Genomic DNA, 25944 nt, shown 5'->3' with positions numbered 1-25944 from the left:
TGAGTCCCCAGAGCTGCCCAATAGCTCCCCTCCCCAGCTGTGGGCAGAACCTGTCTCTAGCCAGGCCTGGGGGTGTTGGGGAGTCTGGAGGGCCGGGGTGGGGGCTGAGGCGCGGGACAGCTGGCCCGTGTCCCCACACTGGGCCCGGGGCCCAGCCGGAGGGGCGGGGGCCTGGCCACTCGGGCCTTGGCTGGGGCTGGGATTTTTGGCCTGGCCGCCAGGCCCTCCCTCCTGCTTCCTCTCCCGAGGGCTGTCCTGGCAGAGGCCCCCCTCGCTCTTTCTGGCGGGAACAGGGCCAGCAGCGAAAGAACAGTCGCAGAGGGAAAGCGGGAAAGAGATGGGGGAAAGTGTGTGTGTGTGAGTGTGCGCTTGTGTGCATGTGTGTGCGTGTGTGTGTCAAGGAAAAAAGCTCACAGTCCAGCAGCCCGGGCCTGGGAGGCTTGTGAGCTGGGCCTTTCGTAATTGTCCCCTCCCCGCGGCCCCCTCCCCCAGGCCTCCCCCCTCTCCTGCCCTCCCGCCCGCCCTCTCTCCCTCCCTCCTTCCCTCGCAGCCGACGAGGCAGCAATTAGGCTTGGGGGATAAAACGAGGTGCGGAGAGCGGGCTGGGGCATTTCTCCCCGAGATGGCGGGTCTGACGGCGGCGGCCCCGCGGCCCGGAGTCCTCCTGCTCCTGCTGTCCATCCTCCACCCCTCTCGGCCTGGAGGTAAGGGCCCCTCGCCCCTGTCCACAGCGGGCCCTTTGGGCCAGGTGACTGGACACACAAGGGGGAGACCTTCATCCCTGGGAACTCCAAGGGGTCCCAGGTGGGAGCCCCTCAGCCACTGGGTCCTTGGAACTGCCCCTCCCAGGAGCCAGCCGTGTGCCCAGGAGGAACCTGTCAAACAGACACCCTCAGAATAGTCCCAACCCGGCATCCAGCTTTGCTGCCCTGCGAGGCTGAGGGGACCCCTACTCAGATGCCCGGGTGCCCGCCCTGTAGGGGGATCAGAGCATCCTGGGGGAGGGCCCAGCAGGAACCCCTGGGTCTGGAGACATCACAGTCTGCACACCTGTGAACACAGCTGGGGTGCACACCAGCCCTGGGGACAGGGAACCTGGGCTGATGCCAGCTCAACCGCAGTGAGCTGTGTGACCTCAGCAGGTTCCTTGATCCCTGGGAAGTCAGGATCCCCCGTGAGGAAGGCCAGGGCTCCGCTTAGGATGGGTTTGCAGGTTGGGAAGCTGCTGCTGTGTTCTCCCTGCTGAGGCGGGCGGGGACTCCTGGTATGCATTTGTGTGTGTGTGTGTGTGTGTGTGTGTGTGCAGGAACGGGCGTGCTGTGTGCTCATATATGTATATGTGCATGCACAGGTGTGCACGTGTGCAGATGCCCGGCTGTGTCACTGAACAGGGGAAGGGATTTCTGGAAAGGTACATATGTCTGCTCACAGGTTCATCCTTAGACAGGGGTATGCGTATATTTGGAGGAGGTATATGGAGCCGCTCCTTAGTATGTGCAAAAGTCTGCCACCTGACAGACATGTACACATGTAGACACGGGCGATCTGGCATCCAGGTGTGGTACTGGTGTGGACTGTCACTGTGTGTGTTACGGAGTGTGTGCATCCGTGCGTGTGAATGTGTGAGCGATGTGGCATGCAAGCGTGGAAAGGCGGGCTGGAGAAGGTGTCTGTCTCCTGGCAGAGGCAGGGTGGCTGTGACAGAGGCTGGAGTGGATCCTGGGGCACTGCTGGGCCATCTGCTGTGTGCCCCAACCCAGGCACAGTTGGTTATGGGGTTTGAGGGTGCCCCCTGTGGGGCTGCTCTGCCGCGGCCAATGGGGGAGCACTGAAGATGCTCCCCTGGCATGGGAAAAAGGAGGGCATTTGGTAGGGGTGCCTGGGTGGGGTCTGGTTTCCTTGGGAGTCCTCCTTGCCATGAGAACCAGGCATCGAGTGGGGGGCAGGAGGGCCACAGGGCGGAGTCAGGGGCCGGGGCAGGAGCTGCAGCTGTTTCCGTGAGATTGAACAACTTCCCGTGCAGTGTCCACTGCTGGACCTGGACGGGGCCAAGGGACGTGGGTACCCACAGGCGGGGCCCGGCAGGGGCAACGAGCCAGGGCCTGAAAGTGGCAACCCCGGGTCCATCTCAGCCTTCTCCCCAGGTGTAGCCCCCAAACACCCAGCCACCCTCCTTCCCAGATGGGGCCACCCCCTATAGGGCGGCAGTTCATCATCAAGGAACCTTGAGAATTAGAAATTATTATCATTACTTGACAAACAAGGAAACTGAGGCTCCGGCAGGCTAAGGTAGTCCCTGGGGGTCAGTATCAGCCAACTCTCTGCCCCAGGTCAAAGGGCGAGAGGGTTAGGAGTGAGCTAGCAGGCAACATTTGGGGAGGGGAAGGCTTGGGGCTGAGTCCTTTAAAGCGGCCGTGACCTAGGCAGAATCAGCTCTCTCCTTGTGTCCTCAGTGACACTGCTAAACGCCCAGCTGGCCTCGCACTTTGCAGAGATCAATCTCAGCTCTGTCCCAGGTGGCTGGACTTGCTAGGTCCAAATAAGGGGTGTGTGAACTGATGAGCTCCTGTGGGGTTTTGCACAGAAGTGCTACTGAAATCTGCAGAGGTCGGTGAGCCAACACGAGGAGTGAGGCGCTCGGTCACACGCTCACTGCCACTCACCTGGCTGTCCTGGGGGAGCCTGGCTTCTCCCTCAAGGAGGAGGGTGTCACTTACGCAAGTTCAGCGGCTCCAAGGAAGGAACCCTGTTGCGGGAGTGGGGGAGCAGGAGGAGGGGACAAGCGGCCCAGCCCCCAGGCTGTTTCAAAAGTGACCATGAGAAATTAACCCAGGGATAATTCTTTCCCATCCCCCAGAAATAGTATCAGGGATTTGGTTTTTGGTTTTGTTTTTCCTGATTTCCGAACTGAAGATGGTTTGGAACAGAGCTTTCCTTTTCTTTTATTTTTCTTTTTTCTTTTTCTTTTTTACTTTTTTTATTTTTTTAAACTGAGACAGGGTCTCGCTGTGTTGTCCAAGCTGGTCTGAATTCCTGGGCTCAAGTGATCCTCCCACCTCGGCCTCCCAAAGTGCTTGGATTACAGGCATGAACCACTGCCTCTTTTTAAATATTTTTTTAATTATTTTTTTCCCGTCCTTACGCAGGAACAGGGGTTTTCAACCTGGCTATCTATTAGACTTCCCACCCAAAAATCCCTGCTTGCTTTGGTTGGGGAGGGACCTGGACACAGACTTTTCAAGCTCCCCAGGTGACGATGGGTCGCCAGAGCCAAGAAGCACTGGTTTAGAGGTTGATTCCGCTCTGTGTGTCTGCTGAGGCCCTGGCATGAGGGCAAATGTGCCCTGTGTGGGAGGGGACACAGTCACCCAGTGGAGGACAGCTTGTTTTTGAAAACTCTTGGCAGCCCTCTGCATGCAAACAACAAACAGCTTGGTGTGGTCTTATCTGCTCCCCAAGTCAGTCCCCTGGACTTTGGTTTGGCAAAGCCCCCTGCCAAGGCCGGCTGGCCCCAGGCTCGCTCCCAAACAGGCTGCTTCCAACTCTTTGAACCTGGAGCCCAGGGCCCGGGCAAATGGCCCTACGTGTGACTTGGGGTCAGCTAGGGGTCCCAGACTAGGCACTTCAGCTCGCTGGTTCTCCGTTTCCCTGGCTGCAAAATGGAGAGAAACAGCCCTGCCTGAAGTATCTCCTAGAGCCAATGAGAGGTTCCAGCAATGTAATATCTGGGGAAAAAAATGCATCAAATAAAAGGACCGTGGGAATGGACATTTTTAAAATAATCTATTATCTTATTCAGAGTCTGCTAATTTGGGCTCATGGATCCTTGTAATTAGTGCACATTGCTAAGGTTTAATACTCCCTCTCGCTACTTACACCATGTTTTGTCTAGTGGAGAGGCAGCTAATGTGTAAATAGAGGTGCAATGATGAAAGAAGCAGACAGGACTGGGTTGGGGGTGGCCAGAAGGAGCCTTGGGAAATCCAAGAAGGCTTCCCGGCAGAAGTGACATTTGAGTTAGACCTAAGGAGAAAGGTAAATGGGGCCAGGTGCAGTGACTCATGCCTGTAATCCCAGCACTTTGGGAGGCCCACGTGGGCAGATTACTTGAGCCCAGGAGTTTGAGACTAGCTGGGCAACATAGGGAGGCCTCTATCTCTATTTAAAAAATAAAAAAATGAACATTTAAAAATAAATAAATAAGAAAGAAAGGTAAATGTTGGAGGAGCTGTCTGTGGATGCGGGGTAAGTCCCAGACTACAGGCTCTGGCAGGCAGAACCGAAGAGACAGAAGAGCAGACTCTCAGTCGGAGGAAGTCCTGTCTGCAGTCAGTGCTGACAGTATCTGGAGGTGGTGATTTTCCTGTCATGGGAGGTATGCAAGCAGAACACGAAGGATGTTTGCGGAAGGAGGTCCAGCCCAGGCCAGAAGACTGTTATGATCCCTGAGAGTCTAGGATCGTGATTCTAAGATGCAAGAGACAAGTTCCACCCTGGGCTAGTCAGTGAAACATGCCAAAACCACATAAAACAAGACAAGTGTTCTCCAGGCCAACTGCTTAGGGCCAGCTGAGCAACACAGTCAGGGAGAGCCGTGGGCTCGGGAAAGGCAGGCAGGAGAGTCTGAGCTCAGCCCTGGTGCAGGGGTAGGGCTTGGACGGAGGCAAGGACATTCCTGGCAGGAGAAACGGCTTGTGCCAAGGAGTGGAGGGAGAAGTGAGGATGCCCTGTGGGGCCCGGGGAAGCGGCTGTTACCTTTTCAAAGCCCTTTCCAATTTCCAGCTGCTGTCTAATTTTATTCTCACCCCTCTCACTTGCAGAGAGGCAGGGATCCTTCGCAGCCCCTAAACCTTCTCCATTCCCTCATTGCAAAATGGGGATTAAAACCTCGGGCTCCCCAGGCTATCGCGGTTCAGGCGTGAAGTTTGGCAAACGCCACCATCATCAGGATCTGAATGGTGGGGGTGGACAGTGGGGACAGAGGAGATCTGGGGGAGGGGAAGCTAAGTCTTTCCCCCCAGAAAGTGCCTGGGGTGCAGGAGGGCAGAACCCCAGGAGAAAGGAAGTCAGGGTTCAGCCAGGCGCGGGGGCTCAACAAGCCCAAGGCAGGGGGACTCCCAGGGCAGACGGGGATGAAACAGGTTAGAGCTGGATTCACAGACAACCTCCCTGCCTCCCCTCTCCTTAATTCACCCATCATGTATTGAGTAACTACTGTATACCTGGCCCTGGACAACCGACTGTGCAGTGAAATGGGAAGAAAATGAAACGTAAGGGCCACTGTCTTTTTATTTTTGAGCAATTCCTGTGTGCCAGCTCCAGAAGAGGATATAGCTTGTTACTTGAACCCTTTTACAATTTGCAGCAACCTTGCAACCTTGCAGCAACCAAGTGATTATCTGCCCTGTGTCGCAGAAAAGGAAACCGATGTTCAGAGAGGTTGAGTGACTTGCCCAAGGTCACACAGATGGTAAGAAGCAGCGAAGCCAGAATTAGAAGCCAGAGGGGTCTGCTCTGAGCACTTTGCTCTTCCCCCCACCTCCACCACACTGTTCCCTGCAGTCTGCTCTGGAGCCGGAGAGTAGAGAGGAAGGGAGAGAGGGACATGAAGAAGGAGGGAGAGGGGGAGAAAGAGGAGGAAGGAGAGAGGCCAAGGCAGAGAAAGACACATAAGAGACTGTTAAGAGCTGGAGGCCGGAGCCAGGGAAGGCATCAGAGGCCCGAGGCGGGCCATGTGTGTGCTGGCAACGGATGACAGGACCCAAGTGCTCCTTCCCAGCAGGCCCAGCCCCCCTGGGGCCACCACTCCAAGCCTTGAGGTTCTGACCAGATTACTCGCACACTTCAGGCCTGGATTGCAGTGCCTGAGGAGCCACAAGCCCTGAGAGGGGGTGGTGCCGGGGTCTTGGCACAGGCGGCTGTGACAGCTCCACAGCCCTGACCCTGCTGGGCTGCAGCTGAGGCTGACAGGGCCCTGGGGCCAGCAAGCCCAGCTGTGCAGCGTCGCCAGGCCTTGGAGGCCAGACGTCTGGCCGCAAGGCCTCCGTGAACACATTGCAGAGACACCATCCCCCAGCCACGCCCATGCCCCACGGGGCTCTCAGCTCCTTTCAGAAAAAGCAGTGAGGGAGGGCTGGGCTGGGGCTTTGGCAAGGTGGCTTGTCAAGCTCAGAGGGGGGCCTTCTGAGGTGGAGCCAAGGCCCCGGTTTGGGACCCCGTCTGTTGCCATGGTGATGGCTCAGGCAAGGTCTGGATCCAGCATCACAGCGTTCCCCAGTGAGAGCTTCACTGGTCCATGGGGACTGAACTCGTGATCCTGCCTGGCCGGTGAATTCGCTTTTCCTTAGGAAACTATTCACTGTGCTCATTCATGGCGTCCCCCTGCGGCCTCGGCGCCTCCTAAGACAGCCCGTGTCAGACGGCCAGAGCCCCACCCAAGCTCGGCTGCCCAGTGGCTGAGGACGCTGACCTCACGCCGTCCTATCAGTGTGGGAATGGCTGCATTTGTGCTGGCAGCTGCACCTCCTTAATGCTTGCTGTAGCAGCCCGGCCTGCCCTTCCCAAAGCTCTGGCCTCTACCCGGCAGCTCAGCTCAGGAAGAGAGTGGGCTGCCTGGTGAGAGGTGCTCAGACCCAGTGTTTTCCACCCCAGGCCCTCTCCCTGACTCCAGGGAGAACCAGGTAACACAGCAAGAACCGTCATACTCCAAGGACTGGCAGCAGGGCACAGGGGCCTGTCATCCCAGCACTTTGGGAGGCCAAGGCAGGAGGATCACTTGAGCCCAGGAGTTCCAGACCAGCCTGGGCAACATACTGACACCTTGTCTTTACAAAAAAATGAATTAGCCAGGCATGGGGGTGCATGCCTATAGTCCCAGCTACTTGGGAGGCTGAGGCAGGAGAATCGCTTGAACCTGGGAGGAGGAAGTTGCAGTGAGCCGAGATCGTGCCACTGCACTCCAGCCTGGGCGACACAGCAAGACTCTGTCTCGAAAATAAAGGACTGGCCTGAGCTCGAATCCAGGCTCCGTCTCTTTCCAGCTGTGTGGCCCCAGGCATGTCCCTTAACCTCTCTGTACCTGATTTCACGTCTGTTAAAATGATAGTCTCTGGGAGTTGTGGCTCACACCTGTAATCCCAGCACTTTGGGAGGCCGAGGCAGGCAGATCACTTCAGGTCAGGGGTTCAAAACCAGCCTGCCCAACATAGTGAAACCCTATCTCTACTAAAAATACAGAAATTAGCTGTGCGTGGTGGCATGCATCTGTAATCCCAGCTACTCAGGAGGCTGAGGCAGGAGAATCGCTTGAACTGGGGAGGCGGAGGTTGCAGTGCGCTGAGATCCCGCCACGCTCTCCAGCCTGGGTAACAGGCCGAGACTGTCTGTCCCAAACAAAACAAAATGATGACAGTAAGCCCTGCCCTTCCAACTTCACAGGCCGATTTCAAAGAGCAAGAATGAGAACACACTTTGTAAACACAAAGTATACACTTTGTAAATTGCTCTGGAGACAAGCAATGTCATTATTGCCATCAGCATCATTCTTGTTTCCATGTAATTCTGGGGTTTGTCATTGAAAGTAATGGCAAAAACCACAGTTACTTTTGCACCAACCTAATAGTTCTGGCTCCTGGAGGACTGACTCTACCTGTTTCCTTCCAGGAGTCCCTGGGGCCATTCCTGGTGGAGTTCCTGGAGGAGTCTATTATCCAGGTAATGTACATGAAACTTCCACACGCCCAAGTCATGCAGATGATGATGATGTCCGTAATAGATGCACACTTTGACACTACAGAAGGTAGGAACATTGACACACCTACCGGAAGTCATGCCCACTTAAAATGCAATTAACAAGACACTGATTTACAGCTATTAAGAGCATACAGGCTGGACACGGTGGCTCACGCCTGTAATCTCAACACTCTGGGAGGCAGAGAAAGGAGACTGCTTGAGGCCAGGAGTTTGAGACCAGCCTGAACAACATAGGGAGATCCCCCTCTCTACACACACACACACACGAAAATTAAAAATTTTAACCATGTTCTATGTTGAGAAAAATGAAAATGCAGTATAGAAATTAAAAAAAAAGAATTAGCTGGGCATGGTGGTGCATGCCTGTAGTCCTAACTACTGGGGAGGCTGAGGCAGGAGGATCACTTGAGCCTAGGAGTTCAAGGCTGTGGTGAGCTATGATTGCACCACTGCACTGAAGTCTGGGTGACAGAGTAAAACCCTGTCTCTAAAAAGGAAAAGAAAAAAAAGAAAAGAAAAATCGAAAGTAATACTTTCAATACTTAAAAAGTATTTGAGTGTGCAGAAGTGACATGGAAGTGCAGAGAGACACCAGCACTCCCCCAGATACAAACTGGCACTGGACTGCTGGCCAAGCAGAAGAGAAAACTGAGGCTTGCAGAGGACAGGGCTTGCCCAAGGTCCCGTGTTAGGCAGGGGTGGATTCACCCATAGCTGGGGGTGGCAGCCGGCTTGCCTGGCAGGAATACTGATGCTCTCTCTCTCTCTCTCTCTCCCCCCACAGGGGCTGGTCTCGGAGGCCTTGGAGGAGGAGGTGAGCTCAGAAACCACACTTGTTCCTCACTGAAGGGGCCTGGGTTTCACCCGAGCCGCACGCATTCTCAGACCTGATAACCGTAGGAGACCCAAGCATCGAGGACTCCCTCATTTCACAGACAGCGTCCAGGCGGGGGGAAGAGGCTTCCTTGAGAACCAGAACCCATTGGCCTTCCCAGTGCCTGCCCTAGACTTTATCCCTGGTGCTCTCTACCTTCCTTTCTTTTTTTTTTTTTTTTTTTTTTTTTCTGGAGGAGGGTAGGGCCGGGGGAGGGACAGAGTCTCATTCTGTCGCCCAGGCTGGAGTGCAGTGGCATGATCTAAGCTCACTGCAGCCTCTGCCTCCCAGGTTCAAGTGATTCTCTTCCCTCAGCCTCCCAATTAGCCAGGACTACAGGCGTGTGCCACCACGCCCAGCTTATTTTTGTATTTTTTCTAGAGACAGGGTTTCTTTCTTTTTTTTTTCTTTTGAGACGGAGTCTCACTCTGTCGCCCAGGCTGGAGTGTAGTGGCGCGATCTCGGCTCACTGCAAGCTCTGCCTCCCGGGTTCATGCCATTCTCCTGCCCCAGCCTCCCAAGTAGCAGGGACTACAGGTGCCCGCCACCACACCCGGCTAACTTTTTGTCTTTTTTAGTAGAGACGGGGTTTCACCGTGTTAGCCAGGATGGTATCGATCTCCTGACCTCGTGATCCACCCTCCTCGGCCTCCCAAAGTTCTGGGATTACAGGCCTGAGCCACCGCGCCCTGCCGATACAGGGTTTCATCATGTTGGCCAGGCTGGTCTCAAACTCCCAACCTCAAGCAATCTGCCTGCCTCGGCCTCTCAAAGTGCTGGGTTTATAGGCGTGAACCACCTTGCCCAGCCCCTTCCTATTTCTTTTGATCCTCAAAACCCTCCCTGCCAAGCCAGCTGAACAGGCACCATCATCCCTTTTTTTTGTTTTGAGACAAAGTCTTGCTCTTGTCACCCAGGCTGGAGTACAGTGGAGCAATCTTGGCTCACTGCAACCTCCAACTCCCAGGTTCAGGTGATTCTCCTGCCTCAGCCTCCCGAGTAGCTGGGATTACAGGCACATGCCACCACGCCCGGCTAATTTTTATATTTTTAGTAGAGCAGGGTTTCACCATGTTGGCCAGGCTGGTCTCAAACTCCTGACCTCAGATGATCCGCCTGCCTCAGCCTCCCAAAGTGCTGGGATTACAGGCATGAGCCACCGCGCCCGGCCCATCATCCCATTTTGAGGCTGAGACTCTGGGGCTCAAAGAGTATAAACCATGAGTTAGAAGTAGAGCTAGGTTCCCAGGGGCTCCGTGTCTGAAGGGGAGGACCTGGGGCGTGAGATTCCACACTGCCCACACTTTCCCTGGGACGGGGGTTGGATAAGTAGTAGATGGATGAGCTGGGCACCCCCGTTCACTATCTTCTCTTCCATCTGTAGCGCTGGGGCCTGGAGGCAAACCTCTCAAGCCAGGTAAGACCCAAGGCCTCCGAGCACTGAGAGAGAGCGAGGGGGCTGGGGAGGGAGGAACCTACCCAACTGGGAAAGAGACAAGGAAGGTGGGAACAGGACAAGGAAGCCAACGGGCAGGAGAAAGGAGGGAGGTGTGGACACCGATTAGCCTCCCAAGGATGCGTAGGCCTGGGCCAGGTCCTGGGGCTTCCAGGAACAGGAGGCTGCAAGCAGCTCCACGTCCTCCCTGTGTGAGGGCGTCTAGCATCTACCCTGCACGTGCTTGTGTGTGCACCCAGCTGTCCAGAAACTCCTCTCTGCAAAGGAGAGGCTGTCTCAGAGCCTCGGCACTAGAGGCAACGTCAGGGATTGCTCCGGTTCCAGTGGCCTCCAAGCCTTATATGATCCTTGGGAGCTCAGCCCCAGATCCTCAGCCCCAGACTTCCCCTGAGTGATCCCCTAGCCCTTGACCCCAGATCGCCCTGACCTTGATGCCATTCTGATCCCTTCTCCTGACTCCAGACAGAGCACCGGTCTCAAGCTGAAGCTTAACCCCAATCCAAGCCCTGAGCCTAACCCCAGGCTGAACCCTGACCCTGCTGGCCCTGCTGACCCTGGTCCCACAGGACCCCCAATCCTGGCCTCAGGCCAAGCCCTGACCCCAAGCCCAAGCTGAGCACAACCCTGGTCCCGGATAAGCTCCCCTCCTAATCTCAGGCCCCTTCCAGCTGTGTCCAGACCATGGAGTTTTCCAGTAAGAAGGTGTGGCCGGATCTATCCTGGCCTCACCCAAGGGATTGGGATCTGCCACGAGGGTCCACTCTCAGCTCTGGGGAATGCACCCCCAGGAAGGAGGGCGGGGCAGGTCCCTCCGGGAAATACTGGCGGATAAGGAGCAGGTGGAGGAAACAGCGTCTCTCTCCAGATTGATGGCCCCTCGGCATGAGACGCTCCACATGTGACTTTGGCCGCCCCACACCCTGAGCTGTGTTGCCCTGGCTCAGAAGCCCAAGTCTCCAGGACACAGTTTAGATGTCCAAGAGCTCTTATGAAATCCTGATCGTTGATAATCCAAGTGCAAATGAATCTTCAAGACCCAGATTCCCCTGCGCTGAAAGTCCATCTGGGTTGTGAAACACCGGGGCTGGGGCCAGGAGAGGCGGGAGAGTGGGGTGCCTGGGGTCTACAGGGCTCTGCAAGGCCAGGAGACCCTGGGGGCTTGCCATTTATCCCTGCCAGCACCTATACCCTGTCCTCCTGGAGTGGGTGAGAGTTCTTAGCAGGGTCTTTGATGGTGGAGAGAGGACAGGGGAGATGATAGTGGCACAGAGGTGCGGAGGTAGGTCTGTGCTTGGCCTAGAAGACCCAAATTGAGGAGGTTGTGCCTGCAAAGCTGGAAGGTACATTCATTGATCCCACTAGCAGCAAGAGACACAGAGCAGGTTGTGGTTAAACACCGGAGGAAAGACAGACAACTCCCTGTGGAGTTCCAGGATGTGTAGTTGCGAAAGTGAAGCTTTTGTTAATGAAAGATTTAGGTTAGACTTCTGAAAGAACTTCCAGCTCAGGGTGAAGGAGTCAGTCCAAAGGAAAGTCAGAGCATCTCCTTCTGATAAAAAGGGCGCTGTTTCCAGGCAAGGGGCTGGATTCCATGACCTCCCCGAAGACTCAGGGCTACAAAAGGGTTGGCAGAGCCCCCATGGCACCCCCAGGGAAGCCCCCACATCCGGGCTGCCTGGACGTCCGGGCCTGCCCAGGCAGAATGGAATGGGGCACAGGCAGCGCGTGTCATGCCTGGGAACAATTAATCCCTTGGTGACAGAGGGTGGGTGGCCTGGCAGCTGCTTTTCCACGTGGGCGCCACCGCGGGTCCAAGCTGGCCCCGCCCTGCCTCAGCTCTCAGCGGGGGACCGGGCAGCTGGGAGTCTGCAGGCCCCACACCCTGAGCACTAGCCAGAGGCCAGTCGCCCACTGAGAGGGTCACGGGCAAGGACAAGAAGGACCTGGGAGCACCCACTGTGCGCCCTGGGTAGGTTGCACACACTAGGTGCTTTCTGCGCACATACTCACTGGTCCCAGGAAGGCAGGCGATATAATGGCCATTTTGTAGATGGTGAAAACTGAGCCTGATCGGAGAGGCAAATTAACCTGCTTGTGCTCATGGAGGCTGGGTAGCAGCAGCAGGGTCTGAATCTAGAACTCTCTGATTCCAGAAAGAAAGGAGGATGGGGCTGGCCAGGTCCCTGGACTCCCAGCTGTGGTCAGCCCCTCCCCACTTTCTCCTCCTTTCCGGGTGCTGGAATCCTTGGGGCATTTGGGGCAGGTGAGTGCAAAGGAAGGAGGGCAGGCAGAGGCAGAAGTGGTCAGGCCACAGGACAGGACGTTCAGGCTGGGATCATGGGAAAAAGGAAGATGGCTCCAGAGAAGCCACCTGTCCCCCACTGCAGTCCCAGCCTCTTCTCACTTCCTGTGCAGTCCTCAGCTTCCGCTGTCAGTCCCTCTGTGGACAGGTCTGAGCATGTCCCTTGCCCTCTCAGAGCTCAGGAAACAGGCCTGGCTTGAGAGAAGCGACTGCCAGAGCTGGTGGGGCAGGGCCCGAGTGCTGGGAAGTGACTTCTGCCTGATCACCAGGCGCTCCCGCCCAGAGGCAGAGACGCTTCTTACATGAGGCTGGCTGAGTTTCAGAGGGGTCCAGGTCCCACTAGTAAGAAATGAGGGATGAGGAGTGGTTAGTAACAGAGACCACACCCAGGGAAAGCCAAGGGGGACCTATCCAGGGTACAGCGGGTTCCATGTTTGGGATCCATCCCCGGAGAGGACTCGCCCCTGGGGCTCAGGACTGGCACTTGTAGGAGAGATCGTCACATAATTAGAAACAAACCTGGCACGGTTGTGAACTCCGACCTGATGGCCCATTGGTCCTGGCCAAGGCAATGGAATGTCTCCCGGCACGGGAGACGAAGCGATTGGGCCCAGATGTGGGGAGGAGACAGCCAGAGGGACCCATTTGATGTCTCATAAACATCTTAGCAAGGAGGCTCCTGGGCTGCAGGGCAGGCTGGATGGAAGGACAGATGGGTAGTGGGGACACAGGAGTTCCCCAATGTAGGTGAAGGGGAGGGGACTGAGTCAAGAGATATCTGCAAGGAAGCAGAAGACAAATCTCACTGGCCTGGGTGAGGTCTCGCTCACGGACTCTGCTCTGTCCCAGCCCTTGCCGAAAGCCCTGCTGAATCCTGTTAGCCAGCAGGACTTCTAGGAGAAGCACAGGGCTGGCCCAGGCTTGTTAGGGATCGGTGCAATGACACCTGCATTGCGCATAGTAGTCGCTCACTAAACTACTGGTGAATGCTATTTTATCAGGATCGACCCTGAGCATCACAGGCTTAGGGACCAGCCCAGGGACCTGAGTGGCTGATCACAGCACTGCCCTAACTCCATGAGACCCTTCCCACTCTGGGCCTCGGAATGCTGCCTATACACCTGTCTCTGTTTTCCTATCCACAGGTCCCGGAGGGCTTGCGGGCACTGGCCTTGGGGCAGGTGAGTACTGACACCCAAACAAGATGCCCTTTGTGGGGACCAGACCCTGAGCTCAACCCAGGGCTGGTATGGAGCACAGTCATGGAACAAGGGTACAGGCCAGGTTCCGTCCTGGGCACTGATGGGGACTGATGCTGATACCACCTGCCCCAAGCAGCTGCCCAGGACATGAGGAAATGGCAGCTGAGTACCTGGGTTCCTTTATAACATAGTAGTGAAGGCTGCATGGAGGAAGCCCCACGGACCAAGGAAGCCCAGGGGAGTCACTTAACTCAGCAGGGGTTCAGGAAGGCATTCTAGAGGAGGTGGGTGGGGAAATTTGACCCCAAAAGATCCATGCAGTTTTCAGGAAGGCTGAAGTGAGAGGATCACTGGAGCCCAGGAGGCTAAGGCTTCAGAGAACTATGATCATGTCACTGCACTCCAGCCTGGGTGACAGAGAAAGACTTTATCTCTTTTGTTGTTGTTGTTGTTGTTGTTGTTGAGACAGAGTCTCACTCTGTCACCCAGGCTGGAGTGCACTGGCTCGATCTCAGCTCACCACAACCTCCGCCTCGGGTTCAAGTGATTCTTGTGTCTCAGCCTCCCAAATAGCTGGGATTACAGGCGTGCACCACCACGCTCGGCTAATTTTTGTATTCTTAGTAGAGACAGGGTTCCCCGTGTTGGCTAGGCTGGTCTCGAACTTCTGGCCTCAAGTGATCCACTCACCTTGGCCTCCCAAAGTGCTGGGATTACAGTCTCAAGCCACCGTGCCCAGCCACAAGACCCCATCGCTAAAGGAAAAAAAAAAAAGAGCCATATAGTTTTGTCAGAGCTGTCCGACACATTAACCCCAGCACAGAATCTAGTTATGGTGCTTAGGCACAGTGGCTCACACCTGTAATCCTAGCACTTTGGGAGGCTGAGACGGGCAGATGGCTTGAGCCCGGGAGTTCGAGACCAGCCTGGACAAGATGGTGAAATCCTGTCACTACAAAAAATACAAAAAAAAAAAAAAATTGCCAGGCACAGTGGCATGCACCTGTAGTCCCACCTACTCAGAAGGCTGAGGTGGGAGGATTGCTTGAGCCTGGGAGGTTGAGGCTGCAGTGAGCCCAGATCGCACCACTGCACTCCAGCCTGGGTGACAGAGTGAGACCTTGTCTTTAAAAAAAAAAAAAAAAATCCAGTACTGGTGAGCAGTGCTCACATAGATGTCCTGCAGGCATTGATGTCTGGCAGACAGCAGAAGAGCCTCCAATCTGCTTCCTGAGTGGGGCACGGCCAGGCAGGGCCAGTGTAGGAGTCTTCATGGGTGTGGTAGCTCAGGACCTCACCCCATCCTCCCCTCCGCAGGGCTCGGCGCCTTCCCTGCAGGTGCCTTTCCGGGGGCTCTGGTGCCTGGCGGAGTGGCTGATGCTGCTGCAGCTTACAAAGCTGCCAAGGCTGGTGAGTGGTGCTCTTTGGGGCATGCCACAAGCCCTCTGGCTGCCACGGGGCCCCTCCGCTTTGCAAAGAACCCCCTCAACTCAGACCTGGGAACTGGGTGGGTGGGATTGTTAGCTGCAATCTACTGGGGCTCAGGGAGGCAGCTAGCTGTGCCCAGTCTGCAGGTGAGTTAGTAACAGGGCCAGACCTCAATGCCAGGCCCTCAGCATGCAGCCCCGGGCCCTTCTGCCTCCCCACTGTTCCTTGTGCAATGCCTCACCTATCCTGGCTCTGCAGGCGCTGGGCTCGGTGGTGTCCCAGGAGTTGGTGGCATTGGTGGTGTTGGCGGTGTTGGTGGCTTAGGAGTGTCTACAGGTACGATGGCTGTCCCCGAACTCCCTGGGTCAAGCTTGCAGACCTGGGTGGAGCCAACTCTGATGTGGCCCCTTCTGTACCAGGTGCGGTGGTTCCTCAGCCTGGAGCCGGAGTGAAGCCTGGGAAAGTGCCGGGTCAGTGCGGAGTCCCTGGGGCTGGAGGACAGAGGGCAGGGAGGGGCAGAGGGCAGGGAGGGGCGGGCAGGGCCTGGCTTCAGTCGGGCAGAGAAACTAGCCAGGCCCAAAGTGTGGTGCCTGCGTCTGTGAAATGGGGAGGAGGGGCCTGGCCTACTTCCTGGGCCCTTCTCCCAGGATCCTGGGGTAGAAAGAGACGGGCTCTGTGGCAGGCTGTCGGGCGACAGATGGGGAAACTGAGGCTCAAAGAGGCGAGTCAGTGTGGAAGGGCTTGCAGCAAGTCCTGACAGAGCTAGGGGAGCCCCGTGTCCTCTGACTCCCCATCTGGTACTCGTTCTGCCGAACCAAGCCCTTTAGGAAGTGACTTCAGGTTAAACAAAAGACTGCCTGAGTCTACACAGCAGGGAGGGACATCTGGAAGCTGTTAGCCAGAGGTGGGCTGGCCCAGCCATGTAAACAGGCTCCAGGAGACAGAGATAAATCCACACACCGAAGAGTTTGCAGATGACTTCCGAAACTCGTGGGAGGAGGGTTGTGGCCACCCCACGTCTGTCCCTGGCTGCCCCTGTCGGGCAAGGGGCTGTGGGTTTGAGGGCCTTGGAGCTGCCTGGGTGGGGAGGGCCGGGGAGGGAATCCCTGGAGGCTGAGCTACTGCTCATAACTTTGCTTTCTTTTGGCCACAGGTGTGGGGCTGCCAGGTGTATACCCAGGTGGAGTGCTCCCAGGCACAGGTGAGGGCAAGGAGGGAAACAGGGACTGTATAGGAAGAAAGCAGCCAGGACTCAGTGGCTCACGCCTGTAATCCCGTTGCTTTGGGAGACTGAGGCGGGAGGATGGCTTGAGGCCAGGAGTTTGAGACCAGTCTGGGCAACATAGTAAGACCCTCGTCTCTACAAAAAAATTTAGCCAGGCATGGTGGTGTGCACCTGTAGTCCCAGCTACTCGGGAGGCTGAGGTGGGAGGATTGCTTGAGCCCAGGAGGTCCAGGCTGCATTGAGCTATGATGGCGCCACTGCACTGCAGCCCGGGTGACAGAGCAAGACCCTGTCTCAAAACAAAGAAAAAGAAAAAGAAACAGAAAAGCAGCCCCCTCAACCTCCCTAGTACTCCCCTCGCCTCCCCGAAAAGCAGAGGCCACCAGAAGCCCTGGGTCCTGACCTGAGCCATTTCCCCAAACACCAAAGCTCAGGCTAACAGACATAAGGTCCCTGGCAGTCCGTCCATCCCCTAAAGGTCAATCATCCTTCCTGCACCCCACCCAAGTCCTGATCCCAAGCACAGATCATCATCACAGCCCGAGGCGGGCCCCCAAGGACAGACCCCAGAGTGACCAGCTGTTTCCCAAAAGCTGTGAGTCACCAGGGGGCCACCCAATGAGTCTGCCCTGCAGGAGATCCTAAAGAGCTGCCCCTCACCCTCCTTTCCCCTGCCAGGGCCTGACCACCTCACCCAACATGTGACCTCCTGAATTCCCCCAAAAGCCCAGATTTAGGCTGTTCTGTGGGATTTGCTGACAGAGTGGCCCTTCCTCCCTCTCTCCTCTGCTACGCCGAGAGCCAAGGCTGCCCAGCCCCAGGGGAGACGGGAGAGGTGGAAGACGCTGGCATGGTCCCAGCTGTAGCTAGATGGCTGCTTTGGGGGCCTGGGTTGTGAACGAGAGCCCCAGAGAGCATGGGCCTCCCTGGTCTACGGGCGAGTGGCACCACCCAGCCGCTGTCCCTCTCTTTACCCTTTTTGCGGAGGGTGGTCGGGACGGCTTTTGTGATTAACTCCAGCATAGAGATGAGGCTGACTGAGGCACAAGCTCACATGGCTGGGAAATAGGATTAAAACTCAGATCTTCTGACCTTGAGCCAGACAGGGAAGGAAAGTCAGCACTAAACAGGTCCTTTCTCCACCCACCCCGTGAGCCGTGCCTGTCACTGACAGTCGGTCCCAAGGGAGGTCAGCTGGGGGACCTGAGGAGGGGAGGGGTTCCCAGCAGGGCCTGCAAGGCCTGCCTTCCTATGCTCACTGCTTTGTCCCCCGGCAGGAGCTCGGTTCCCCGGTGTGGGGGTGCTCCCTGGAGTTCCCACCGGAACAGGAGTTAAGCCCAAGGCTCCAGGTATGCAGCTGTCTGGACAGAGAGCTGATGGTGGGGACTCTCCCACCACCTTCTGGCCCCGGGTGTGAAATGGGGTGGGATCCTGGACTGGCTCAGGGCCCTCTGGGTGACACCTTTTAGGTTCCAGCCCTGGGCAGCCTAGTGCTGAGAAACACCAGACTGTGGCTGGGCGCACTAGCTCACACCTGTAATCCCAGTGTTTTGGGAGGGTGAGCTGGGAGGATCGCTTGGGCCCAGGAGTTCAAGACCAGCCTGGGCAACATAGCAAGACCTTATCTCTACAAAAACATGATTAAAAAATTAGCCAGACGTGGTCACACACACCTGCGGTCCCAACTACTCAGGAGGCTGAGACAGGAGGATCTCTTGAGCCCAGGAGATCAAGTTTGTCATGAACTATGATCACACCACTACACTCCAGCCTGGGCAACAGAAAGAGACCCTGTTCCCCACTCAAAAATAAAAAAGAAAGAAAAGAGGGCCAGATGCAGTGGCTCATGCCTGTAATCCCAGCACTTTGGGAGGCCGAGGTGGGCGGATCACTTGAGGTCAGAAGTTCGAGAGCAGCCTGGCCAATATGGTGAAACCTCATCACTACTAAAAATACAAAAATTAGCCGGGTGTGGTGGCGGGCACCTGTAGTCCCAGCTACTTGGGAGCTGAGGCAGGAGAATCGCTCGAACCCGGGAGGCAGAGGTTGCAGTGAACCGAGATCATGCCCCTGCACTCCAGCCTGGGCAATAGAGAGACCCTGTTCCCAAAAAAAAAAAAACAAAACAAAACAAATAAGAAAAAGAAAAGAAAACCAGGTGCGGTGGCTCATGCCTGTAATCCCAGCATTTTGCGAGGCCAAGTCAGGCAGATCACATGAGGTCAGAAGTTCAAGAGCAGTCTGGCCAACATGGTAAAACCTCGTCTCTACTAAAAATACAAAAATTAGCCAGGTGTCGTGGTGCATGTCTGTAATCTCAGCTACTCAGGTAGCTGAGGCAGGAGAATTGCTTGAACCTGGGAGGCGGAGACTGCAGTAAGCCGAGATCATGCCACTGCACTCCAGCCTGGGCAACAGAACAAGACTCCGTCTCAAAAAAAAAAAAAAAAAAAAAAAAGACTGGGCGTGGTGGCTTATACCTGTAATCCCAGCACTTTGGGAGGCCGAGGTGGGTGGATCACCTGAGGTCAGCCTGACCAACATAGTGAAGTCCCGTCTCTACTAATAATACAAAAATTAGCTGGGTGTGGTGGCCTGCACCTGTAATCCCAGCTACTTGGGAGGCTGAGGCAGGAGAATCGCTGGAACCTGGGAAGAGGAGAGTTGAGATTGCGATCTTGTTGCACCCCAACCTGGGTGACAAGAGCGAATCTTTGTCTCCGAAAAAAGAAACCCCAGAGTTCATGTGAGGGCAGCATGCGAGGACTGGTCTGGGAAGAACTGGCCATTCCTTGGGCCTCCTGGCCCCTTGGTACTGTCTGGCCCAGTGTCCACAGTGCCAGGGCTGCAGTGACAGCTTTTTATCATTACAGGTGTAGGTGGAGCTTTTGCTGGAATCCCAGGTGAGGCAAGGCTGGTGGGAGAAGCAGGGTGGCCAGCCAGGCAGACGCTCTTACCTTGGGAGGGGCTGGGCACCCAAGATCCTATCCAAACCTGCCCAATTTTCCCCATGCCTGCTGCGCCAGGCCTTGCAGTGGCTGTAGCACAAAGTGGCACCCATCCCAGGCCTGCTGCCTCTGCTGGCATAGCAGCCCAAAGTCCAAAGGAGTCCAGAAAACCCGCCAGCCTGTGCCAAGGGCTGCAGGCCCGAACTGGGGCCCAGGCCCCGGGAGGGAGAGAATCCCGTAGCTTCCTGGAGGAAGTGGCCTGTTGCTGGGAGTTTCTCAACTGACCCATGATGGAGATTCAGGGAGTCCTGCGAAGCAGGATGGTTTCTGGATGCTGTAGCAAGCTCCTTCTGTCTGAGCAGAAAGTGGAGTGGGTGGAGGAGGGTTTGGAAGGGGCTGCTGGGACCAGAACTTGCTCTCTTTAATCCCACAGGAGTTGGACCCTTTGGGGTACAGCAACCTGGAGTCCCACTGGGGTACCCCATCAAGGCCCCCAAGCTGCCCGGTAAGTCAGAGGGATGATTCAAGATGCACCACTCGGCCAGGTGCGGTGGTTCATGCCTGTAATCCCAGCGCTTTGGGAGGCCAAGGCGGGCAGATCACTTGAGGTCAGGAGTTCAAGACCAGCCTGGCCAACATGGCGAAACCCCATCCCTACTAAAAATACAAAAATTAGCCAGGTGTGATAGTGCAGACCTGTAATCCCAGGTACTGGGGAGGCTGAGGCAGGAGAATCTCTTGAACCCGAAATGTGGAGGTTGCGGTGAGCTGAGATCACGCCACTGCACTCCAGCCTGGGTGACAGAGTGAGACTCTGTCTCCAAAAAAATAAAACAAGAAGAAGAAGAAAAAATGCACCATTCACTGCGCCTCCCTGCACAGAAGTCAGCCTGGGTACAGGTGTCTCTGGTGGCAGGGAAGGGGTATTGAAGCCTCTATATGGTCACCAGCCAAGGAGAGCTTGGGAAAGTCGTCTGCAGATATTGGACTTACACACGCACGCTCATGTACAGAGACTCATAGCCCCGATCTGAAGCTATTATGCTGTTAGAAAGGAACACGGTTAATTGGAAAGATCCCTCTAACATCCACCCCCTCATGCTCCTGCCCCTACCTCTGCAATCAGCTTAGACAATGAGATGCTTTCCACTGGGGAGGGGGTGTAAGGAAAATACTAAGACTCCAGGGACATGATGGGGCTTGAATTTGTAGGGGGATGTGTGTTCCATCGGGCCCCAGGGGCAGAAGTGTCCTCTGCCTCCTCCACCCAGCACCTCTGCTCTCCTGGGAGCAGCTCAGGACCCTGGTGTGGGAGGTCTCAGGCCTCAGCACCTGTAGGGGCAGATCTGTCCACCCAGGTTGGTGGGAGCCCAGCAAGGCGTGGGGAAGCCCCTGAACTTGCTCTGTCCTCTCTCCAGGTGGCTATGGACTGCCCTACAGCACAGGGAAACTACCTTACGGTGAGTGAGACCCTTCTAGACTGTGGGCTTCCAGCTCTTTCCCACTCCAGGGTCCTAGCAAGGGTGCTGTGCTTCCAGCCCTGGGCCAGGAGAGCACCTCGCTGGGGCAGGGTTGGGGTCTTGGAGTGGGAATCTCAGGAGGAAAGGGCATAGACTTTGCACTCAGCATGGGTCTCCATCCCTGCCCTCCCACCTATCAATAATGAGACCTTAGGTGAGCTGTGTTCCTTCTTTGAGCCTCTGTGTCCTCATCTGTAAAATGGACAGAACAATTCCATACACGTATTTGTATTTGTTTTCACTCTAGCTAGGGGTGACAGGTGCAGACTCAGGACAGCTTGGGCCCCGAGGGCAAGGCAGGGGGAGAGGGAGGGCAGTAGTGGTGACGTCTGCACAAATAACCACCAAGCCTCTCTGTTTTGCAGGCTATGGGCCCGGAGGAGTGGCTGGTGCAGCGGGCAAGGCTGGTTACCCAACCGGGACAGGTAAGGAAAGCCTCACCTTACTTCCAGCCAAGGGATCACTGATCTTCGGGGCTCCAGAGCCCTGGGGTGGGTGAGGTTCTCTCCTGAAAGCAGAGCAGCCCACCCTGCATCCAGACCCTGGTGCAAACCTGCAGCAGGATCCTGGGGGAGGGGTGGGGCAGCTCCATCAGCCTCTTCCAGGTCTGAAGCCCCCACATATACCCGCATGTCAGTGGATTGGCTCTCTCGGGACTGGAAACAAGTGGGTTCTGGAGATACAGGAGCACTGTTTCAAGGTCTCTCCCCTCTGCTCCCCTCCCGCAGGGGTTGGCCCCCAGGCAGCAGCAGCAGCGGCAGCTAAAGCGGCAGCAAAGTTGGGTGAGTGCCCCTGGAGTCCCCACCTGGTGGCCTCCAGCCCCCTAGCCTCTCCATTCCCATTACTATTGAGAGCCTGCCTCATAGATGAATGACCAAAGTGGCCCCTACTTATCCTCATTTACTCAAAATTTTCAACACCACCCATCTATCTATCCCTCCTTCCAACCATTCTTCCATGCGTCCATGCATCCATTTATCCTTCTATCCATCTATTACTTTCTCCATCCCTCCCTCCTTCCATCCATTTCTCTATGCATCCATCTATCCATCCATCCACTCATCCAGCCATCCTTTCATCCATCCATCTATCCCTCCCTCCATCCATTCCCATTCCTCCATGCATCCATCTATCCATCCATCCATTCATCTACTCATCTACCCACCCATGCATCCATCCATCCACTCATCCACCTGTTCATTCATCCATCCATCTCTCCCTCCATCCATTCATCCATCCATCCCTCCATTCATTCCTCTATGCATCCATCTATCCATCCACCCACTCATCTATCCATTCATCCACTTATCTACACATCCATGCATTCATCCATCCATCCATCCATCCACTTATCCATCCATTCATCCATCCATCAATCCCTCCCTCCATCCATTCTTCCATCCATCTATCCACACATCCATCCATTCCTCCATGCATCCATCTATCCATATACCCATCCATCCATCCATCCATCCCCTCATCCATCCATCCATCCCCTCATCCATCCATCCATTTATCCATCCATCACTCCCTCGCTCCATTCATCCATCCATCATCTATCCATCTATTCCTCCGTGCACCCATTCGTCCATCCAACCATTCCTCCATGCATCCACCTATCCCTCCATCCGTTCCTCCAGGCACCCATCCATCCATTTCTCCATGCATGCATCCATCCATCCATCCACCCACCATCTGTTCCTCCGTGCATCCATTCATCCATTCCTCCATACATCCATACATCCACCCACCCATCAATTCATCCCTCCATCCATTCTTCCATCTATCCATCCACTCATCCATCCATTCCTCCATGCATCCATCTATCCATTCATACATCCACTCATCCATCCATCCATTTACCCATCCATCCACTCATCCATCCATCCATCCATCCATCACTCCCTCCATCCATCCATCTGCCCATTCTTCCATGCATCCCTCTGTCCATTCCTCCATGTACCCATCCATCCATTTCTCCATGCATGTGTCCATCCTTCCATCCATTCATCCATCCAGAGTACCCATGCATCCATCCACCCGTCTATCCGTTTCTCCATGCATCCACCCATCCATCCACTCATCCATCCATCCATTTACCCATCCATCCACTCATCCATATATCCATCCATCCATCCATCAATCCATTCATCCATCAATCCATCCATCCATCACTCCCTCCATCAATTCTTCCATCCATCCATCCATCTGCCAGTTCTTCCGCGCATACCTCCATCCATTCCTCTATGCACCCACCCATCCATTTCTCCATGCATGCATGCATCCATCCATTCCTCCATGCATCCATGCACCCATCCATCCATTCCTTCATTTATTCATTCATTCATTCATCCATTCATTCCTCCATGCGTTCATCCATGTCTGCTTCCTTCCCTCCCTCACTGCCTCCTCCCACACATCCATCTCAGAGATCAGGAACAAGCAAGAGTTCTTGTAGAGAATATAGCCACTGTTGTGGGAGTCAAGAAATGGGAGGCATTTTTTTCTACCTGGGGAAGGGCTTCCCAGAGAAAGTGATGTGTGATTCAGGCCTTAAAAAATAAAGATGGAAAGGCCGGGCGCAGTGGCTCACGCCTGTAATCCCAGCACTTTGGGAGGCCGAGGCGGGCGGATCACAAGGTCAGGAGATCGAGACCATCCTGGCTAACACGGTGAAACCTCGTCTCTACTAAAAATACAAAAAAATTAGCCGGGCGCGGTTGTGGGCGCCTGTAGTCCCAGCTACTCGGGAGGCTGAGGCAGGAGAATGGCGGGAACCCGGGAGGCGGAGCTTGCAGTGAGCTGAGATCCGGCCACTGCACTCCAGCCTGGGCGACAGAGCGAGACTCCGTCTCACAAAAAAAAAAATAAATAAATAAAAAAAAAAAATAAAAATAAAGATGGAGCTTACTATATGGTTAAAACAGGAAAGAGGAGGCCAAGCAGAGGGAATGGGTACCATGGTGGTTAGAAAGATAATTTTAGGTGATGCATATATAAGCATTTAAAACATTTAATAGTTATATATCAATTTAATGTGTACTATAAAAATTTTAACTCACTGCTCAGGCCAGTGAGCTCTTGGCTAGCATGGCTGCAGATGGAATGTGGTATTCCTGTGCCCATGCAGTGAGTGGAGTGGGCATCTGTCCCCCGCCCCAGGTAGTGCCCACCTCAGGGTCAGACCACTAGGGCTGAAGTCCTCCTTCATCCTCAGCCCCAGGGAAGCCCTTTCCTTATCTCCCCACCAGTCCGAGAGGCAGGAATGTGGGGAGAAGCCTGGAGCTGGGCCTCCCAGCGGAAGCCCTGCAGGCCCCCCTCCCAGCACCGGAGGCTCCTTGGCCCCAGCGGCTGGTGGGACGGCTGGAATGTGGGAGCGGGAGAGCGGGGCTGTGAGGGGCTGCCAGAGCCAAGCGGCCAGGCGCTTGGATTACAAACTTGGCTGCATCTTCGGAACACAGGGAGAGGAAGTCTTGAACATTCCTGCAGGGGCCCCTCTGGCCCAGGGAGCGGCCACTTGTGGTTTCTCAGTATGTGGCAGTGATTAGAATGGGATTTGTCTGAAAACATGCAAGTCCCTTAATGAGCGTGTTGAAATGGACACTTTGGGGGAGAGTCAAGGAACAGTAGAGTCGGGTGGGGGCCTCCCCAAACAGGCCCATCTGGAGACACCTGGGCCCCATTCCTGGATGAGATCGCACTGGTGAAAATGCCGGTGTCTAAGTGGCCATCCTACCTGTCCTCAGGAGGGTCCTTGGGAAAGTACATTGCACTGTCCCCATCTCAACAGGTGCTGGAGTCCTCCCTGGTGTTGGAGTGGGCGGTGTTCCTGGCGTGCCTGGGGCAATTCCTGGAATCGGAGGCATCGCAGGTAACATCTGTCCCAGCAGGGGGTGGGTGTGTCCTTGAGATGGCCACAAGGCAAGGACCTCACCCTCTGTGGCTGTGTTTTCAGGTGCTGGGACTCCAGCTGCAGCTGCAGCTGCAGCAGCAGCCGCTAAGGCAGCCAAGTACGGTGAGTGCCTCCCGGGGTGGCAAGCCCACAGCTCGGGCTCCTGCATGGACCTCGGAGACCCTAGCCCTAAAGCCAAATGGACTTGGTCTTTGTCCCTTCTGAAATACGCATTGTTCATGCCTCCTTACCTTTGCTCCTTCTGATCACTCTACCTGAGATGCCATCTCTATTGTTTTGCCCTGATTAACTCAGCAGAGGGAGGGGACCCTGCAGAGGGGACCTCGCTCCCCCGACTCCATCCCCTCCAGGGCTGGCCCACAGGTGTCTGCTGCATCAACTAAGTGGGTGCCCAGTGGAGGGAATTCTGACTGTGCTTTAGAAATAGATCACATTCTAGCTATGTGCAGTGGCTCACGCCTGTAATCCCAACAATTTGGGAGGCTGAAACCAGGAGTTTGAGACCAGCCTGAGCAACATACTGAGACTCCATCTTTCCAAAAATTATTTTAAAATTATCTAGGCATGGCCGGGCGCGGTGGCTCAAGCCTGTAATCCCAGCACTTTGGGAGGCCGAGACGGGCGGATCACGAGGTCAGGAGATCGAGACCATCCTGGCTAACCCGGTGAAACCCTGTCTCTACTAAAAAATACAAAAAACTAGCCGGGCGAGGTGGCGGGCGCCTGTAGTCCCAGCTACTCGGGAGGCTGAGGCAGGAGAATGGCGTAAACCCGGGAGGCGGAGCTTGCAGTGAGCTGAGATCCGGTCACTGCACTCCAGCCTGGGCGACAGAGCGAGACTCCGTCTCAAAAAAAAAAAAAAAAAAAAAATTATCTAGGCATGGTGGCACATGCCTGTGGTCCCAGCTACCTGCGAGGCTGAGGTGGGAGGATGGCTTGAGCCCAGTAGTTCAAGGCTGCAGTGAGCTCTGATCATGCCACTGCACTCCAGCCTGGGTAAGTGAGAATTTGGTTCAAATAAAAAAGGAAAGAGAGACAGAAAGACAGAGGAAAGGAAAGGGAAGGGAAGGGAAGAGAAGGGAAGGGAAGAAAAGGGAAGGGAAGAAAAGGGAAGGGAAGGAGGAAGGGAAGGGAAGGAGGAAGGGAGGGAGAGAGAGAGGCAGGAAGGAAAGAAAGAAAGGAAGAAAGAGAAAGAAAGAAAAAAGAAAGAGAGAAAGAGAGGGAGGGAGGGAAAGAAAGAGAAAGAAAGAAAGAGAAAGAAAGAAAGAAAAGAAAGAAAGGAAGGAAGGAAGGAAGGAAGGAAGGAAGGAAGGAAGGAAGGAAG

The 25944-nt window shown here is 55.3% G+C and overlaps 1 protein-coding gene across 1 annotated transcript in view; it reads left to right on the top strand.

Annotated features, from left to right (window-relative positions):
• Positions 1-207: 207 nt before the first annotated feature.
• ELN (elastin) overlaps positions 208-25944 on the top strand; it is a 45673-nt gene continuing 19936 nt past the window's right edge. The window contains 18 exon segments of the mRNA XM_025380695.1: positions 208-704; positions 7663-7713; positions 8537-8566; positions 10011-10043; positions 13530-13565; positions 14904-14996; positions 15273-15323; positions 15434-15484; positions 16168-16209; positions 17517-17588; positions 19113-19142; positions 19621-19692; positions 20606-20647; positions 21073-21132; positions 21436-21489; positions 24169-24177; positions 24498-24578; positions 24663-24722. Of these exon segments, the coding sequence (XP_025236480.1) occupies positions 623-704; positions 7663-7713; positions 8537-8566; positions 10011-10043; positions 13530-13565; positions 14904-14996; positions 15273-15323; positions 15434-15484; positions 16168-16209; positions 17517-17588; positions 19113-19142; positions 19621-19692; positions 20606-20647; positions 21073-21132; positions 21436-21489; positions 24169-24177; positions 24498-24578; positions 24663-24722 (949 nt within the window). The 5' untranslated portion in view covers positions 208-622.

Source organism: Theropithecus gelada, chromosome 3 (assembly GCF_003255815.1).
Source record: "Theropithecus gelada isolate Dixy chromosome 3, Tgel_1.0, whole genome shotgun sequence".
NCBI lineage: Eukaryota > Metazoa > Chordata > Mammalia > Primates > Cercopithecidae > Theropithecus > Theropithecus gelada.
This window is presented reverse-complemented; position numbering and strand designations above follow the sequence as displayed.